This window comes from Pseudophryne corroboree, chromosome 2, assembly GCF_028390025.1.
Source record: "Pseudophryne corroboree isolate aPseCor3 chromosome 2, aPseCor3.hap2, whole genome shotgun sequence".
NCBI classification, from domain to species: domain Eukaryota; kingdom Metazoa; phylum Chordata; class Amphibia; order Anura; family Myobatrachidae; genus Pseudophryne; species Pseudophryne corroboree.
This window is the reverse complement of record NC_086445.1, coordinates 262,628,049-262,646,994: the sequence shown is the minus strand read 5'-3', so window position 1 is coordinate 262,646,994 and position 18,946 is coordinate 262,628,049. Positions and strand designations below refer to the sequence as shown.

The 18,946-nt window shown below is 46.6% G+C and overlaps 1 protein-coding gene across 1 annotated transcript in view; it reads right to left on the bottom strand.

Moving 5' to 3' along the window:
* The window catches only part of KANSL2 (KAT8 regulatory NSL complex subunit 2), an 82,504-nt gene that overhangs the window by 46,377 nt on the left and 17,181 nt on the right, over positions 1–18,946 (bottom strand). Inside the window, exon 4 of the mRNA XM_063952751.1 lies at positions 13,311–13,474. Within this exon, the coding sequence (XP_063808821.1) occupies positions 13,311–13,474 (164 nt within the window). The remainder of the gene's footprint in view (positions 1–13,310; positions 13,475–18,946) is intronic.

Here is an 18,946-nt window from a genome sequence, read left to right as displayed (position 1 = left end):
CCCTGCGTCAGCACTCCCCTTAGCCAGCTTTGTGCCACATTGTGAACATGAGAAATAAACCACTGAGGTTGTTTTTCCCTTAGTAGGTTTCTCTGGCTTGCTGGTCATCTTTACTCTGGTGAACTATGTCCCCCAAGTTGTGTTAAAAAATATCTGAGATTCAACCCACTAGACTTGCTCTTTGTTAATATGCTGCTCTAGCCACCAGACTAGAGGAGACACTGTGATCCCCCTCCCCCCCTTTTATACTTGCGGTTTTTATCCCCCTGTGTATGTAATCCTCCTCCGTAGCACAGCGTCCCCTGTGTGCAGGCAGAGAAGATGGCGCCGTGACCAGCCGTGCGCGCGCGCGGGCAGAGCTGAGCGGGAAGACGGCTCTGCCCGCCTGACGTCATTCTCATCTCGTCAAAAACCGGAAGTTCGGCTCCCGTGCGCCGCTACACAGAGCGGTTGTCACGGCAGCCAAGTAACGGTCCAGGGAGTGAATAACACCCTCCCGGACCTAACACAGTCCTCCACCTCACATTTCACCCCAGATCAGCCTCCGTGCTGTCTGTGGGTGATCGCGCGCTCGGGGGGGGGGGGGGGGGGGGGGGGGGGGGGGGGGGAGGGAGGGGAGGAGGAGTTTGGTAGTCCCAATAAATTCACCATTAATAACAGGAAATAGGGACATTAATAATAGGAAATAGGGACAGCCCAATACTGTCAATGACAGATTGTGGCTGTCCAGTACCTGATGCTGCTGTCTTCTCTCTTTCTCTCTCTGAAGGCCCCAGTGACCGAAGGTATAGTGGCCTCCCTGCAGCAGTCTGGAATGGGATACTAACCCCTTCCACTGTTATACCTGTCACCTGTAAACAGGGACTAGGTATTTGTGAAAGAAGAAATAATAAAAAAAAAAAAAAAAATTCCTAAAGAGAAATCAAAACTGTGTCTGTACTCCACAGGCACAAAACTAAAACTGATCAGGGCTGAGCAGGAAGGAGATGGGAGGGGTTAGAGGGGGGAGGAGTCAGCTTTTGATAGTTCTGTGCCAATCTCCACTACCACACACCTCTAACCCACAAGTAACGGCGCAGCGTCCCCCAGATGGAGGACAGAGAAATAGATTCAAGGACAGCTTTGAACATTCTGCCTGAACTATCCTTTCGTGGAGCATATTTTAAGATCGGATTAGTTGTTGTTTTAGATAACCTTTCTATAGAATCCATCTTAGGTGCGGAATTCCCACTTCCCGTCCTCTTCTGGGAAAGGGTAAAATGAAAAAGAAATCTTAAACTTTCTATGTGGTTTTGTACACGCCTACCTCAATAAGTTATTAAACAGAGGATGAAAAAAGAAAAAAAAATTAGTTTAAAACAAGAAAACTTTTGGGAAACACTGGTTCCTGTGACCTGAATTTTAAAGTATGTGCTGCACAGATCTCCCTCAAGTCGCCAATTCCTTGCCTTTTAAAAGGAATCCACTTCAATATATAAATATTTTCCTAAACCAGAATCATCTCCTCATAGAAGGAAAACTAAAATTCTGAGACTTACCAACTTTAGACAAGCTCAGATCTACACAAGCTTCTGCAAAACTCAAGCTCCATATCCGAAAAATCCACTGCACGAAAATTTAAACACTGAGCTAGTGAAACCTTTGCTTTCTGATGGTTCAACGTAGACAAACTTTGTTTAATGCCCAAATTTATTAAAGATATTGTATAAAATTACTAATCAGGCTATGTAAAAAGAGGATTTTGGTACGTACTGATAGATCCAATTGTCTGAATCCACTCGGGGACACTGGAGATCTTAAGACAGCTGGAGTGTGAAGGATGCACACCGGAGGTAGCACAAAATTTAATATATATATATATATATATATATATATATATATATATATATATATATATATTTTTTTTTTTTTTTTCCTGCTCCCCCTTCACGCCCCCTAATCCCTCCAGTTTGAAAAATTGACAGAGAGAAGATATAAACCCATACGGGAAAGAACCGGGCAACCAAGAACTATGAACATAACAATCCAGCTGTTTGAACTAAATTTAACCAGAACACGAAAAAAGCTGACAGCACCGAGGCGGGCGTCCAGTGTCCCAGAGTGGATTCAGAGAGATGGATTTATCAGTAAGTACCAAAATCCTCTTTTCTCATTCATCAACTAGGGGACACTGGAGATCTTAAACAGCTGGGACGTCCCAAAGATACCCCCGTGGGCGGGAGTGCTGTCCAAAGCCTGAAGGACCAAAAAGTCCAAAATTTGTATCCCTAGATGCAAAATGTATCAAACTTGTAGAAACGAGTGATCGTGTGTGCGGACGATCACGTTGCAGCTCTGCAAAGTTGGGTAGTGGAAGCTCCTCTAGCCGCAGCCCATGAATCACCTACCGAACTGGTGGTATGGGCACCTACCCGAAACTCTCTTACCACAAGCAAGATAAGCTTGTTTGATGGATAGCTGTATCCACCCGGCCATGGTTTGTTTTAAAGCCGCCAACCCCTCCTGGGGCCATCATACAGTACGAACAAAGCGTCTGACTTCCTAATAGAAACAATAGCCTGAACATACAACCGTAATGCTCTGACTACATAAAAGGACATGTCCACCTCAGGCAATCCTTGGAAAGAGGTTAACACATCCGGGTGGTTTATGTGGAAACCCGAAACCACCTTAGGTAAAAACTACACTTTTGTAAGGAGCTCTGTTCTGAAACACTAGGAAAGGATTTTTACATGACAGGGCACCTAATTCTGAGACGTTTCTTGCTGATGCTAAAGCAAGGAGCAGGACTGCTTTCCATCTCATACTGTATATTTGAGATCCGCCCTTTCCAAAGGTTCGAAAACGGACGATCTCAAAAATTATAGGACTAAATTTAGATCCCACGGGGCCGTGGGAGGTCTAAAGGGTGGTTGGATTCTCAAAACACCCTGTAAAAATGTTGTGCAGGGTGTGGTAATATACAACTGGCGCTGGAGATACCTTAAAAATTTATTGCCAAAATACAAAACAAATTCACAGACATGACACAGTATAAAAAGACAAATTCACAGACATGACAGTATTGAAAAAGCCCAGTGTGGCTCGTAACGCGTCGGCAGTGACTGTGATCCTAAGGACTTCCAGTTGCAGTGTCTGACTTTCCTGGGTAAAGCATTGGAGCCTAGCAAGGTGCATAATCCGGACTGCACTTTGCTTTTACCACCTTTGGCTCAAAGTTTCTGGGTAAGCCCTATACCATCTTTGCGCCAATAGGACAGATAAGAAACATTGTTGATGATTTCAAACCATACAGACTGTGGCAATTTTACATGGTTTAGAACACATCCAGTCTATCAATTTTATTCCATATTTTTATACTCCGTCATGTTTGTGAATTTGTTGTTTTGTCTTTGTTAATAAATTTTTAAGTTATCTCCAGATTACCACACCCTGCACAATATCCCTTTTGAGGTCATGGGGAGACCTGAGATTATCTACATAGGCAGCACAGGAGGGTTGCGCCATTGGCACCTACCACACATTCGTTCCTACACCCTGTAAAAATGTCTGGACTTCCTGTAAGACCACGAGACGTTGCTGGAAAAGGATAGAAAGGACAGAGACCTGTATCTTCAAAATTCCCAATCTCAAACTGCCATCCAAACCATTTTGGAGAAACCTCAATAGTCTAGTAAGACTCGGAAATCTATCAGATTCCAACCCTTAGGCTGGCACCAGTCATTGTACATTGTGCCGCCGTGACTGGCTTCCTTGCAGCTAAAATAGCAGGAATAGCGGACATCGGGATACCTCTGTCTCTTAGTATCCTGGTCTCAAGAACCACGCAGTCAAATGTAGACGGTTGAGATCTGGGTGAAGGAATGGGCCTTGTGACAACAGGTCCTCCCTCTGCGGCAGCCTCCAAGGATCTTCCGCCAGGAGGCCCCTCAGGTAAAAGTACAAACTTCTGCTAGGCCAGTCTGGTGCTATTAAAAATCACCCACGTTCTTTCCTGCTTTACCTTTTTCAAAACTCTTGGCAAAAAGGGAAAACGGCGGGAAGATGTACACCAGTTCTTAAGTCCAGGGAATCACCAGCGTGACCACCGCCTCCGCTGCTGGATCCCACATCCTGACCATAAACCTTGGTAGCTGATGGTTGTTTCGAGAGGCCATCAGGTTTATCTGCGGAAGAACCCACCGTCGACACCACTCCCCTGGATGCATATCTTGGCAACTGAGGTAGTCTGCTTCCCAATTTTCCACTCCTGGAATGAAGACTGCCGACATTATGTTTAGCTTTTCCGTCCAAGACTGAATCGTTGTGGCCTCTTAACGGCATGCGGCTTCTTGTTCCTTCCTGACAGTTTATGTATGCTGTCGCTGTTACATCGTCTGACTGTACTCTCACGTGCTGAGCCCATACCAGGTCTTCCGCCAGAGGAGATTTGTAAATGGCTCTCAATTCCAGAACATTTATTATCCTGCAGTGACCATCTTCCCTGAAACTGATGGCTGTCCAGAACTGCTCCCCCAACCTCTGAGATTGGTATCTGTTGTCAGAATCTTCCAATCACAGATTCCATACCTCTTTCCCGCCACCAAGTTCCTGTGGACCGACCACCAAATTAAAGGAGGTCCTGGCTTGGGGCGACAAGCAAATCTTTTGGTGCAGAAGTAAATGCATGCTTGCCCCCTGAGCAAACAGATTCAGCTGAAAGGGTATGGAATGTAGTCTGCCATATTGCATCGCTTCGAAGCATGCTACCATCTTTCCTAGAAGCCGTACACAAAGATGCAGAGAGACCGTCTGGTTCTGTAGAACCAGACAAACCATTTCTTTGAATCTTGTCTTCTGGAACACCTACAGATTTATCGTATCTAAAATAAGACCCAGGAATTGAATCCTCTGTGACGGTTGCATATTGGATTTTTTGAAATTCACGATCCAGCCGTGTTGAATCAGAAACTGATGAGTGATCTGGGCGTCCTGGATCAACTGGTCCTGAGAAGGGGCCTTGATAAGAAGGTCGTCCAAATATAGTATTATTGTTACCCCTAGCGATCTTAATTGCGCTACCATGATCTTTGTGAAGACTCTCGGGACCGATGATAGGCCGAATTTGTAATAATTCTTGCCCACTGCAAAATAAGCTTGGTGTGGGGTCCAAATTGGGACATGGAGGTACGCATCCTTTAGGTCCATCGACACCATGAACTCCCATTGCTCCAGTCCCGCAATAACTGACTGTATTGATTCCATCTGGAATTTGTAAACAGTCAGAAACTGATTTAACGCCTCAAAATTGAGGATTGGCCTGATAGACCCATCTGGTTTTGGCACTACAAAAACATTTGAATAAAATCCCGTTCCTCTTTGAGAAGTCGGGACAGTCATAATTACTTCTGTCCGAAGTAACTTTTGAATAGCCGTGTCGCTCTTTGAGGGCACCGAAGGAATCCTGTTGTAAAGAACTGACTGAGGTTGGTTCAGGAAATCGATCTTGTAACCCTGGGAAATAATGTTGATCCAAACTTGTGGTGAGGTTTCGGCCCAGGTGTCCCAAAATCTTTCCAACCGTGCGCCCACCATAGGAGACCCAAGGTGAACAGTCATGCCACGGTCTTGTCAGCAGGTTAAGGATCTTGTTTTCAAGCTTTGGACTGGGAACGGCCTCTGCTTCCACGAGCTTGACAGCCAAAACCTCTTCCTCTAGCTCAAAAGGAAGTGTGCAGTGTCCCCCAGATGGAATCAGAGAAAGATTTTACGGTAAGTAAACAAAAATCCCAATTTCTAGTGGGTGGGTGTAGAAAAACCTGTGGCCCATCAGAGCACTGGGATGCTCACAGCAGCTTGAGATTAGTGGGACTGAAATGAATTGAACACCGGACCAGAGTAATTTCTTCTGACCGGTGGTGTGGCTCTGGGATACGTGGTAGGCAGAAAAGTAGATTTTCCCGCTGTTGCCTGTGAAATCCACTTGTCTAATTCTGGACCAAATAAGGCGTCCCTTACAAAGGGCATTGTCTCCACTGCCTTCTTGGAACCTGAGTCCACTTGCCAATCCCTTAGCCACAGAATCCTTCTGGCCAATATAGCTGAAGCAGAGATGCGCAACGCTATCCTGCTAGCATCCTTTGTAGCTTGGTAAATGTATGTGGCCGACTTCCGGATATACTCCGCTAGTCGAACTATTTCTTCCTGGCTGTTATCCTCCGCTACTGCCTGAACAATTTGACCAGCCCACGCTACAATAGCCTTATTCACCCAAGCACTGATAATCGTAGGTCTTTGTGAGGCTCCTGCAGCCACAAAGATAGATTTTAGTGTCGTATCCAACACATCCTTTAGTGTTTTCACATTTGGTATAGATAAGATTGTCCTCTTTGACAGTCTAGCTAGGGAGGAGTCCACTATCGGCAGGACCTCCCACTTAGACATAACACCTTTGGGCAGTGGATAATTAGCCGTGAAATTGTGAATATGGAAGCGTCTGGTTGCTTCCATGCCTCTCCCATCTGATCCTGGAAAGTCTGAGGAATCGGAAAAACTGCTGTTTGCGGTTTCTGAGACTCACATAGATCAAAGACCTCAGGTTCTTAACCTCCTCTCCTTTGAAGTTAAGGACCTGTTTTACCGCCTCAATAAGGGACTCTAACCCTTTGACCTCAGCGTTCTCCTCCTGAGGACTAACATCAATTAAAGCCCCTAGTGACTCTTCCTCATCTATGAGACCCTCCTTCTATTCCTGTAGGATAGGGAGGTGTGTCTTTACCGCTTTGCGAAGATTTCTTTTTACCTGTGCAGGCGGAGTTAGTCTAATTAGGAATTCCTCAATCGTTTTTGAAAAATAAAAAAATACACACAACACAACCCATTGTAAATGTTGCTTGTGGGATTCCGCCATTTCCTTAGAAATATCTGCCAGGGCATAATCCCATGACCCAGACGGACTACTCCCAGGTTGAGCGTCCATTCCCAAATGTGTCGTACACCCTGGAGCTGCCAACATTAGTGCTCTTTTTTCCACATTTTGAACATACATAGCAAGTCTTTGGTGCTTTAGACATGTTACCAACACACACACACCAATCGGAAGTATGGTCACCCTATCAGAGTAGGAAGAGAAAGACCGTAGGGATATAGGTAGCAATGAAAAAAATTGATTATTCACACAGCTGGTATTATATTAAAAAAATCTTTTTTTTTTTTTAACCAGCCCAACGTTTACAACCCTCACACCAACAAATGTTAATACAGCATGAGTTGACCGGGTTGAGAATCTGGATGCTCCTCCTCTGCAGGACCTGTCAGCAGAGTCCTTTGGAAAACAAAATATATACCTTTAATCCATTAATTTCAGAGCTCTCAGCAGTAGAGCCTATACTCAGCCAGCGCTAGTATTGATAATCTGCCAGCTTGAAACTGCAGCCCTTATGCACTGCCCTAAGAGGAACACTATCAAAACATTATATCCCCCCCGTAACTGGACTCCTAGCCAGCCAGTCTGCCCGCCCTGGGTCCTTACGCTGTTCTGCTGCCGGGTCTCCGCTTCAGCGGTGACCTCCGCACTTGAGTTCAGTAGCTGCCTGAAACTGTAGCCGCGCTACCGCCCGTGGGGAGAGCCATCCCTACTGCTATAAGCCGCCTGCTGTGCACCATGCCTCTGTACTCACTGCTTTGATTATCTGCTAAGTGAGATACTGATCCCTACCACCGGGATCTTTGTCTCACTATAATAAGATTGTGGGAGCCTGCACCCTCCTTTCTCATAGGCTGGATTGGAGCTCCTTTCCTGTGCTGCAAACTCCAGCAAAATCATTCAAACTGGAGGGATTAGGGGGCGTGAAGGGGGAGGAGCCAGTTATGCATAACTTTTTTTTTTTTTTTTTTATATATACTGCGCTACCTCCGGTCTGCATCCTTCACACCCTAGCTGTCTACACACAGGCCGAGGTGCCCGACAGACAATCATCCCCCCCGTAACCCGGCCCCATAGCCCCGAGACGGCACCAACGATGAACGATCATATCTTTCAGTGTTATCGGCCAATGTGCAGGGCCTGTAAGTGCTAACAACGGGAAAGGGGGGGGGGGGGGGTTGAGTCAACAAAAAAAAAAAAAAAAAACTATTAAATTATACAATACTGCTTTAGACAGCTTTGTAAAAAAGCACACTACTCATTGGATACTTGAAAAAAATAAGATTTTACTTACCGGTAAATCTATTTCTCGTAGTCCGTAGTGGATGCTGGGGACTCCGTAAGGACCATGCGGAATAGACGGGCTCCGCAGGAGACAGGGCACTTTAAGAAAGAATTTGGATACTGGTGTGCTCTGGCTCCTCCCTCTATGTCCCTCCTCCAGACCTCAGTTAGAGAAACTGTGCCCGGAAGAGCTGACAGTACAAGGAAAGGATTTTGGAATCCAGGGCAAGACTCATACCAGCCACACCAATCACACCATATAACTTGTGATAAACTTACCCAGTTAACACTATGAACAACAACAGAGCATCAGATCAACCCTGATGCACTATAATATAACCATTATGCAAGCAATAACTATATACAAGTATTGCCGAAGAAGTCCGCACTTGGGACGGGCGCCCAGCATCCACTACGGACTACGAGAAATAGATTTACCGGTAAGTAAAATCTTATTTTCTCTAACGTCCTAGTGGATGCTGGGGACTCCGTAAGGACCATGGGGATTATACCAAAGCTCCCAAACGGGCGGGAGAGTGCGGATGACTCTGCAGCACCGAATGAGCAAACACAAGGTCCTCCTCAGCCAGGGTATCAAACTTGTAGAACTTTGCAAAAGTGTTTGAACCTGACCAAGTAGCTGCTCGGCAAAGCTGTAATGCCGAGACCCCTCGGGCAGCCGTCCAAGAAGAGCCCACCTTCCTTGTGGAGTGGGCTTTAACTGATTTTGGCAGCGGCAATCCAGCAGCAGAATGAGCCTGCTGAATCGTGTTACAGATCCAGTGAGCAATAGTCTGCTTTGAAGCAGGAGCACCCAGCTTGTTGGATGCATACAGGATAAACAGCGACTCAGTTTTCCTGACTCTAGCCGTTCTGGCTACATAAACCTTCAAAGCCCTGACCACATCTAGTAACTCGGAATCCTCCAAGTCACGAGTAGCCACAGGCACACCACAATAGGTTGGTTCATATGAAAATATGACACCACCTTAGGCAGAAACTGTGGACGGGTCCTCAATTCTGCTCTGTCCATATGGAAAACCAGATAGAATTAGCGGCTTTATCACATAAAAGCCCCTAACACACGCCTAGCCGAAGCCAAGGCTAATAGCATGACCACCTTCCACGTGAGAAATTTTAACTCCACGGTTTTAAGTGGTTCAAACCAGTGTGACTTCAGGAAACTCAACACCACGTTCAGATCCCAAGGTGCCACTGGAGGCACAAAAGGGGGCTGAATATGCAGCACTCCCTTTACAAACGTCTGCACTTCAGGCAGAGAAGCCAGTTCTTTTTGAAAGAAAATAGACAGGGCCGAAATCTGGACCTTAATGGAACCCAATTTTAGGCCCAAAGTCACTCCCGCATGTAGGAAGTGAAGGAAACGGCCCAGCTGGAATTCCTCCGTGGGGGCATTCCTGGCCTCACACCAAGCAACATATTTTCGCCATATACGGTGATAATGTTTAGCCATCACGTCCTTCCTAGCCTTTATCAGCGTAGGAATAACTTCATCCGGAATGCCTTTATCTGCTAGGATCCGGCGTTTAACCGCCATGCCGTCAAACGCAGCCACGGTAAGTCCTTCTTGGCCAATCCGGAACAATGAGTATTGCTCTCACTCCTCTTTTTCTTATGATTCTCAGCACCTTGGGTATGAGAGGAAGAGGAGGAAATACATAAACTGACTGGAACACCCACGGTGTCACTAGTGCGTCTACAGCTATCGCCTGAGGGTCTCTTGACCTGGCGCAATACCTCTGTAGCTTTTTGTTGAGGCGGGATGCCATCATGTTCACCTGCGGCAGTTCCCACCGACTTGCAATCTGCGTGAAGACTTCTTGATGAAGTCCCCACTCTCCTGGGTGGAGGTCGTGCCTGCTGAGGAAGTCTGCTTCCCAGTTGTCCACTACCGGAATGAACACTGCTGACAGTGCGCTTACGTGATTCTCCGCCCAGCGAAGAATTCTGGTGGCTTCCGCCATCGCCACCCTGCTCCTTGTGCCGCCTTGGTGGTTTACATGAGCCACTGCGGTGATGTTGTCTGACTGAATCAGAACTGATTGGTCGCGAAGCAGGGTCTCCGCTTGACGTAGGGCGTTGTATATGGCCCTTAGTTCCAGGATATTGATGTGAAGGCAAGTCTCCTGACTGGACCACAGACCTTGGAAATTTCTTCCCTGTGTGACTGCCCCCCACCCTCGGAGGCTTGCATCCATGGTCACCAGGACCCAGTCCTGAATGCCAAATCTGCGGCCCTCGAGAAGGTGAGCACTCTGCAGCCACCACAGGAGAGACACCCTGGCCCTGGGGGATAGGGTGATCAGCCGGTGCATCTGAAGATGTGATCCGGACCACTTGTCCAACAGATCCCATTGAAAGGTCCTCACATGGAACCTGCCGAAGGGAATGGCCTCGAATGATGCCACCATCTTTCCCAGGACTCGCGTGCAGTGATGCACAGACACCTGTTTTGGTTTTAATAGGTCTCTGACCAGTGTCATGAGCTCCTGAGCCTTCTCCATCGGGAGATAAACCCTCTTCTGGTCTGTGTCCAGAATCATGCCCAGGAAAGGCAGACGAGTCGTAGGAATCAACTGCGACTTTGGAATATTTAGAATCCAGCCGTGCTGTTGTAACACTTCCCGAGAGCGTGCTACGCTGATCAGCAACTGCTCTCTGGACCTCGCCTTTATGGAGGAGATCATCCAAGTACGGGATAATTGTGACCCCCTGCTTTCGCAGGAGCACCATCATTTCCGCCATTACCTTGGTAAATATTCTCGGTGCCGTGGAGAGACCAAACGGCAACGTCTGGAATTGGTAATGACAATCCTGTACCACAAATCTGAGGTACGCCTGATGAGGTGGATAAATGGGGACATGAAGGTATGCATCCTTTATGTCCAGAGACACCATAAAATCCCCCCCTTCCGGGCTTGCGATGACCGCTCTGAGCGATTCCATCTTGAACTTGAACCTTTTCAGGTATATGTTCAAAGATTTTAAATTCAATATGGGTCTGACCGAACCGTCCGGTTTCGGTACCACAAACATGGTCGAATAATAACCCTTTCCTTGTTGAAGGAGGGGAACCTTGACCACCACCTGCCGAAGATACAATTTGTGAATTGCAGCTAACACTATTTCCCTCTCTAAGGGGGAAGCTGGCAGTGCCGATTTGAGGTATCGGTGAGGGGGCATCTCCTCGAATTCCAGCTTGTATCCCTGAGAAACAATCTCTATTGCCCAGGGATCCACCTGGGAGTGAACCCACTTGTGGCTGAAATTTCGGAGACGCGCCCCCACCGGGCCTAGCTCCGCCTGTGGAGCCCCAGCGTCATGCGGTGGATCTACCCTCTTGGATAAGCGTTTTAGAGCTTTGTCCACCCTAGGGGAGGATTCCCAGCGTAGCCTGTCCGTTGGCGGGAAAGGATACGCCATAAGCATCCGTTTGGAAATCGGCCGTTTTTTATCTGGAGATTCCCAAGCTTTTTCACATAACTCATTTAGCTCATATGAAGGGGGAAAGGTCACCACCTGCCTTTTTCCCCCCATACATATGAACCCTCTTGTCAGGGACTGGGGTTTCCTCTGTGATGTGCAACACCTCCTTCATTGCTATAATCATATAACGTATAGCTTTATCCAATTTAGGCTGTAACTTTGCATCATCATAGTCGACACTGGAGTCAGAATCCGTGTCGGTATCTGTGTCAACAATTTGGGATAGTGGGCGCTTCCGAGACCCCGACGGCCTCTGCGACATAGGATCAGGCATGGGCCGAGACCCCGACTGTCCTAAGATTTCAGCTTTATCCAACCTTTTATGCAAGGAATTAACATCATCATTTAAAACCTTCCACATATCCATCCAATCAGGTGTCGGCGCCGTCGGCGGAGACACCTCATTCATTTGCTCCCGCTCTGCTTCCACGTAGCCTTCCTCGTCAAACATGTCGACACAAGCGTACCGACACACCACACACACACGGGATGCTCTTTTTGAAGACAGTTCCCCCACAAGGCCCTTTGGAGAGACAGAGAGAGAGTATACCAGCACACCCCAGCGCTATATGTCCCAGGAATCACACAGTAACTTAGTGTTAACCCAGTAGCTGCTGTATATAATGTTTTTGCGCCTAATTTATGTGCCCCCCTCTCTTTTTACCCTCTTCTACCGTGAATCTGCAGGGGAGAGCCTGGGGAGCTTCCTCTCAGCGGAGCTGTGGAGAGAAAATGGCGCTGGTGAGTGCTGAGGAAGAAGCCCCGCCCCCTCAGCGGCGGGCTTCTGTCCCGCGTTTCTGTGTAAAATTATGGCGGGGGCTCATGCATATATACAGTGCCCAACTGTATATATGCCCAACTTTTGCCAAGAGGTCCTAATTGCTGCCCAGGGCGCCCCCTCCCCTGCACCCTACAGTGACCGGAGTATGTGGGTTTAGTGTGGGAGCAATGGCGCACAGCTGCAGTGCTGTGCGCTACCTCATATGAAGACTGGAGTCTTCTGCCGCCGATTTTGAAGTCTTCTTGCTTCTTTCACCCGGCTTCTGTCTTCCGGCTCTGCGAGGGGGACGGCGGCGCGGCTCTGGGATCGGACGACAAAGGGTGAGATCCTGTGTACGATCCCTCTGGAGCTAATGGTGTCCAGTAGCCTAAGAAGCAGAACCTATCTTCAGAGAGTAGGGCTGCTTCTCTCCCCTCAGTCCCACGCTGCAGGGAGTCTGTTGCCAGCAGATCTCCTTGAAAATAAAAAAAACCTAACAAAATACTTTTATAGCAAGCTCAGGAGAGCTCACTAAACAGCACCCAGCTCGTCCGGGCACAGATTCAAACTGAGGTCTGGAGGAGGGACATAGAGGGAGGAGCCAGAGCACACCAGTATCCAAATTCTTTCTTAAAGTGCCCTGTCTCCTGCGGAGCCCGTCTATTCCCCATTGTCCTTACGGAGTCCCCAGCATCCACTAGGACGTTAGAGAAAACCGATAGCTTTCTGGCTAGTGGACACAGAGTGGGGAGAATTACGGAGTTCATTTGTTTTTTCTTAAAGTACTCGAGCTCCAGCAAGCACCTCTGTACTCTCTCATGTCCCTTAATGGATTCTCAGAGAAATGATACATACCATTAGTTTCATGCTCTGCTTTTACACTGTGCAAGAAGAGCCTTTTCTTTTCCTTCAGTAAGTGCTGCAGTCGTTTAAACTGATCAATATAGAGAGACTGCAGGCGGATAAGCTTCTCCCGCATGATAAGAGTCACTTCTTCTGCGGTATACACTCCAGCGTGTCTACAGTAAACATTAAAGGGAGGGAATTAGATTACTAGTGTACCTCTGAATTTAACTTGACTTTTGGACAAGGCAACAAGTAAATATTCTACTTCTACATGGAAAATTAAATAACAAACCACTTCCTTATAAACACTATGAACCTACAGCGATTCTAATGCGGAATCCGCTAACTTCTCTATGTAACTGTCCCTAGTACTCACACACAAGACCTATAAGGGCAAGAATGAGACAGCCATGACTTGACTGGATGCGACACTTGTCCAAGTGCCTTCTCTGGTTCTTCTGCAAGAGTTCTCCATACAAGAACGTGACTGTTGTAATTTAAAATGAATACAGTGACTTGCTCTTCACCCCCCACCCCCCACTTTGCATTTTTCATGTTTTGTTGCCGCACAACCTGGAACTAAAATGGATTGTTTGAAGGTTTCCATAATTTCATTCACAGAATATGCCTACAATTTTGAAGATGGGTTTGTTTTTTTACTTGTGAAGCAAACTACAAATAGGACAAAATAACAAAAAACTTCAGCGTGCATAACTATTCACTCCCCTAAAGTCAGTACTTTGTAGAGCCACCTTTTGCGGCAATTACAGCTGCAAGTCGCTTTGGATAAGTCTCTATGAGCTTGCCACATCACTGGGTTTTTGCCCATTCCTCAAGACAAAACTGCTCCAGCTCCTTCATGTTGGATGGTTTCCGCTTGTGAACAGCAATCTTCAAGTCTGACTACAGATTCTCAATTGGATTGAGATCTAGGCTTTGACTAGGCCATTCCAACACATTTAAATGTTTCCCCTTAAACCACTCGAATGCGGTTTTAGCAATATGCCTCGGGTCATTGTCCTGCTGGAAGGTGAAACTCCATCCCAGTCTCATATCACAGACTGAAACAGGTTTTGCTCAAGAATATCCCTGTATTTAGCACCATCCATCTTTCCCTCGACTCAAAACACAGTTTCCCAGTACCTGCTACTGAAAAACATCCCCACAGCATGATGCTAACACCACGTTTCACTGTGGGGATGGTGTTCTTGGAGTGATGGGATGTGTTGGGTTTGTGCTTTACTTGGTGGCCGAAAAGTTAAATTTTAATCTCATCTAACCAGAGAACCTTCCTCCATACATTTGGGGAGTCGTCTACATGCCTTTTGGCAAACTCAAAACGTGCCTCCTTATTTTTTAACACTAAGCAATGGCTTTTTATCTGGCCACTCTTCCATAAAGCCCAGCTCTATGAAGTGTACGGCTTATTGTGGTCACATGCGCAGATACACCAGTCTCTACTGTGGAACTCTGCACCTCCTTCAGGGTTCCCTTTGGTCTCTGTGCTGCCTCTCTGATTAATGCCCTCCATGCCCGGACTGTGAGTTTTGGTGGCCAGCCCTCTCTTGGCAGGTTTGTTGTGGTTTCATGTTCATTCCAATTGAAGATGATGGATTTGATGGTGCTCTGGGGATCATCAAAGATTTGGATTTGTTTTTTATTTTTGTTTTTTTTTAAATAACCCAACCCTGACTTGTACTTCTCAACAACTTTGTCCCCGACTTGTTTGGATAGCTCCTTGGTCTTCATGATGTGATGCCTCTTGCTTAGTGATGTTGCAGCCTCTGGGGCCTTTCAGAAAACTTGTGTTTACACTGACAGATCATGTGACACTTAGATTGCACATAGTTGGACTTCATTTCACTAATTATGTGACTTCTGAAGGTAAATGGTTGCACCAGAACTTTTGAGGGGCTTCATAGCAAAGGGTGTCAATACATATACACATGCCAATTTTCTGATATTTATAAAAAAACTTTATATAAATTCTTCTCATTTCACTTCACCAAGTTAGACTATTTTGTGCAGATCCATCACATAAAATTCAGATTAAAAAAAAAAAAATGAAATTACAGGTTGTAATGTAACAATAGGTAAAAAGCCAAAGGGGGTGGGGGTAGTGGCCACGTCAGCCAGGGAGTAGGACGCTGGTTCTCGGAGCTCCCCGGCCCATCATCCTAAATACCCATCCTGCTCGTTACCAGCAAAGCCTCTTTTACCCTCCCGGCTCCCTCACTCACTGGAGCAGCTAGTGGCGCCCTGTGGTCCCGCTCTCTGCGGCTGGATTTCTGGTGCTCCGGCCTGTCTCCCCTCCATATCCTCAGGACGCTGCCGTACTTCCGGTCGCGGGACCCCGGCGGGCGGCTCCCGCTGCACTTGGCGGTGTCTGGCGTCCTCTGGTGTTGCAGCTGGAGATCTGATCCCCCTGGTGGCCCTGCTTGGCTTTTCCCCTGCTTGGGCGCTGCATGCTGCTGCTGGAGGAATTCTCTGCTGCTCGGGCTGCCACAGTCTGCTGCTGCCTCTGTGAGGAGGCTGAGTTACCGGATGCCCGTGAGGAATTACTGCCTCTGTACACAGTGTCTTGACCTTAACTCTTTATTCTACACTATCCTTTCCAGTTTGTGCAGCTGCTCTATTATTTCTGCTTTTACAATACTCCTGCCATATCGTTTTACACTGGGAGTACCCACATTTCTGCTGCGCACCACCACCTGCTGCCCCTGTATTGGTCTGTGTTGACTACCCTTACACACAATGGTGAAAGACCACAACCGCTCTGCAGCTGCCAAGCTGGAGTAGTTTGCCAGGCAGTCTGCCAGCGAGGACTCTCCCTCAAGGGGCTCAGCTTTCTACATAGTCTGACAACCCCTCTGGGGTGGACTCTGGTACTCTGGCTCCCGCCTCGAGCCCCTCCATACAGCAGGTGCTGGAGGCTATTGCGGGTAGCAAAAAACGCCCGTCTGACAAAATTGAGAAAGTACAATGTGACCTATCCCTATTGCAGCAGGATGTGCAACGTATCCGTGAACGAACTGGGGAAGTTGAGAGCCTCATTTCTACTCTTGAGGACTCCTGTGGTCCCCTTTAGCAAAATGTATCCACCCTATCCCATCAAGTCTCTATGATCCAGGCAAAGCTTCTTGATATGGAGGGACTTCTGCGCAGAAACAACGTCAGGTTCGCTGGCCTCCCGGAGAGGGAAGAAGGCTCTAATCCACAGGAGATTTTAGAGTCCTGGCTTAAAGAGTTGTTTGGAGCAGCCTCCTTTACTCCAGTTTGCAGTTGAGTGCGCCCACCGGGTGTCCTCCAGGCCCCTACCTCCTGGTGCCCCTCCACGTACATTTATTGCGAAGTTTCTGCATTACAGGAACCGTGACTCCATCCTTCGGTACCTTAACCTTTCATACTCCATGATGTTTCCCTCTAAGCTCAGAGTTATTGCTGGGGGCAAATCAAAGGTCTTTAATTCTACCAGAGAGGCTGCGGTGTGGTTGGACCAATATGCACCGGGTGCCCACCAGCTTGCTCCGGATTGACACTCCATATTTGTTATAATGTCATTGTTTCTACTATGCCCTGGCTGCGCAAGTATTTGTCCAGGGAGCCACTGTGCTTTGGTGGTTTAAAATCTACGGTTATCGCCTCATCCATAGCTATACGTTAGGTCCATTGTGTTGGGAGGATTTAGTTTGGGTTATAAGTATGCCATTGTTTGGGGAGGTATACGGGGTGGGGGGTTTTTGGGAATAATTTTTTTTTCTTTCATTTTTCATATACAGGTTGAGTATCCCTTATCCAAAATGCTTGGGACCAGAGGTATTTTGGATATCGGAATTTTCCGTATTTTGGAATAATTAGATATCATAATGAGATATCATGGTGATGGGACCTAAATCTAAGCACAGAATGCATCTATGTTACATATACACCTTATACAGAGCCTGAAAGTAATTTTAGCCAATATTTTTTATAACTTTGTGCATTAAACAAAGTGTCTACATTCACACAATTCATTTATGTTTCATATACACCTTATATACACAGCCTGAAGGTCATTTAATACAATATTATTAATAACTTTGTGTATTAAACAAAGTTTGTGTACATTGAGCCATCAAAAAACAAAGGTTTCACTATCTCACTCTCACTCAAAAAAGTCCGTATTTCGGAATATTTGGATATGGGATACTCAACCTGTATATGCACTGCCATTTTCCTAATGTTTGCGTATTGGCACTGTATTTTTGCTCTGTGTATGCTGTTGGTGCTATCTTGCTGGAGTCACTACCCACTGTGGTTTAGTAACTGCTGATAGTCTGGTTTTGCCATCTATGGTACCTTATATTGTCTACGTTTCCATTTGTCCTTTGGGTCCGGATGTCTCCATCCTGCATTGTTTTGTTTTATGATGCTGCTGCTGCTTTTCCTGATATTTTTGGGCATTTTTCTTTACATGCCGAGATTCTTAGTACCTGTTTATTTTAATGGTCGTTCCTTTTTGTTCTCCTATACCTACTATACCTATAACACTGTGTTCACTATATCATGCTGGAGTTAAAAATTTTAGCCTGGAATGTCCGGGGTATAAATAATAAACACTCCCTCGTTTTGCAAATGGTTAATACATACAACCCTGATATTGCATGATTTAGTGAGACTCATTTGGAGGGCACTAGACTGCTGTCGCTCTGCCGACCTTGGGTTGGGTGGCCTCCCACTCCTTTTCTAGTTGGGTTTCAATCTTGCTTAAGAAAACTGTACAATTTGAATTGCTCTCGATCCAGACTGACCCTCGTGGTCGGTATGTTTTTATTTAATGTACATTGTATTCCCAACCCTTTTTTGTGTTAGCAGTTTATATTCCCCCTCTCCCCTTACTCCTGTCGTTTGCTTGGGGGACTTTAACAATTTATTGGATATTGGACCCCTTGCTTGGCAAATGGAAATCGCTCCTCCTTGGTACGGCTCATGACTGTTCCTCCAGGTTTGCCGACTACATTGATAGTATGGGATGTGTGGATGCCTGTAGAACAAGTTTCCTGGTTTTTCTAAAACTCACGGTTCCTTTTCTAGGATTGACCTGACCCTAGTCTCTCACTCTCTTACCTAAAATTACTGATGTCCACTATGCGGCCAGGGTAGTTTGACCACTCACCTTTATTGTTATCACTTAATGTAACGTGCCAGAGGGGACAGTCCTATTGGAAATTGCACCCGTTCTGGTTGCTGCAGATGGGTGACGGTCCGGTTTTGGAAAAGCAGTGGGAGGGATACTTCACCATTAACACTGGGTCTGCTCATGTTACTGTAGTCTGAGACTCCTTTAAGGCCTACATACGGGGTAATCTTATTAAGCGTATTGCTGCCCTTAAGCTATCCCATCGATATACTGAGAATGCTCTGGAAGCTGAATTTCAGAATCTGGAGACAATATTTAACGGATGGTTTACCTTCTACCAAGACTCATTGGCTGTTGGCTCAATCAGCCTGGCTGGCTCACCTACAATATAAAACCTCTAGGTCCCTTATGTTTAGGGCACGTAGTATTTATATGCAAGCGGACAGACCTGGTAATCTTTTGGCTCATTTAATACACTGTGATCGTCCTGGTACTGCTGTTATACAGGTGATTGACCCTGCTGGTA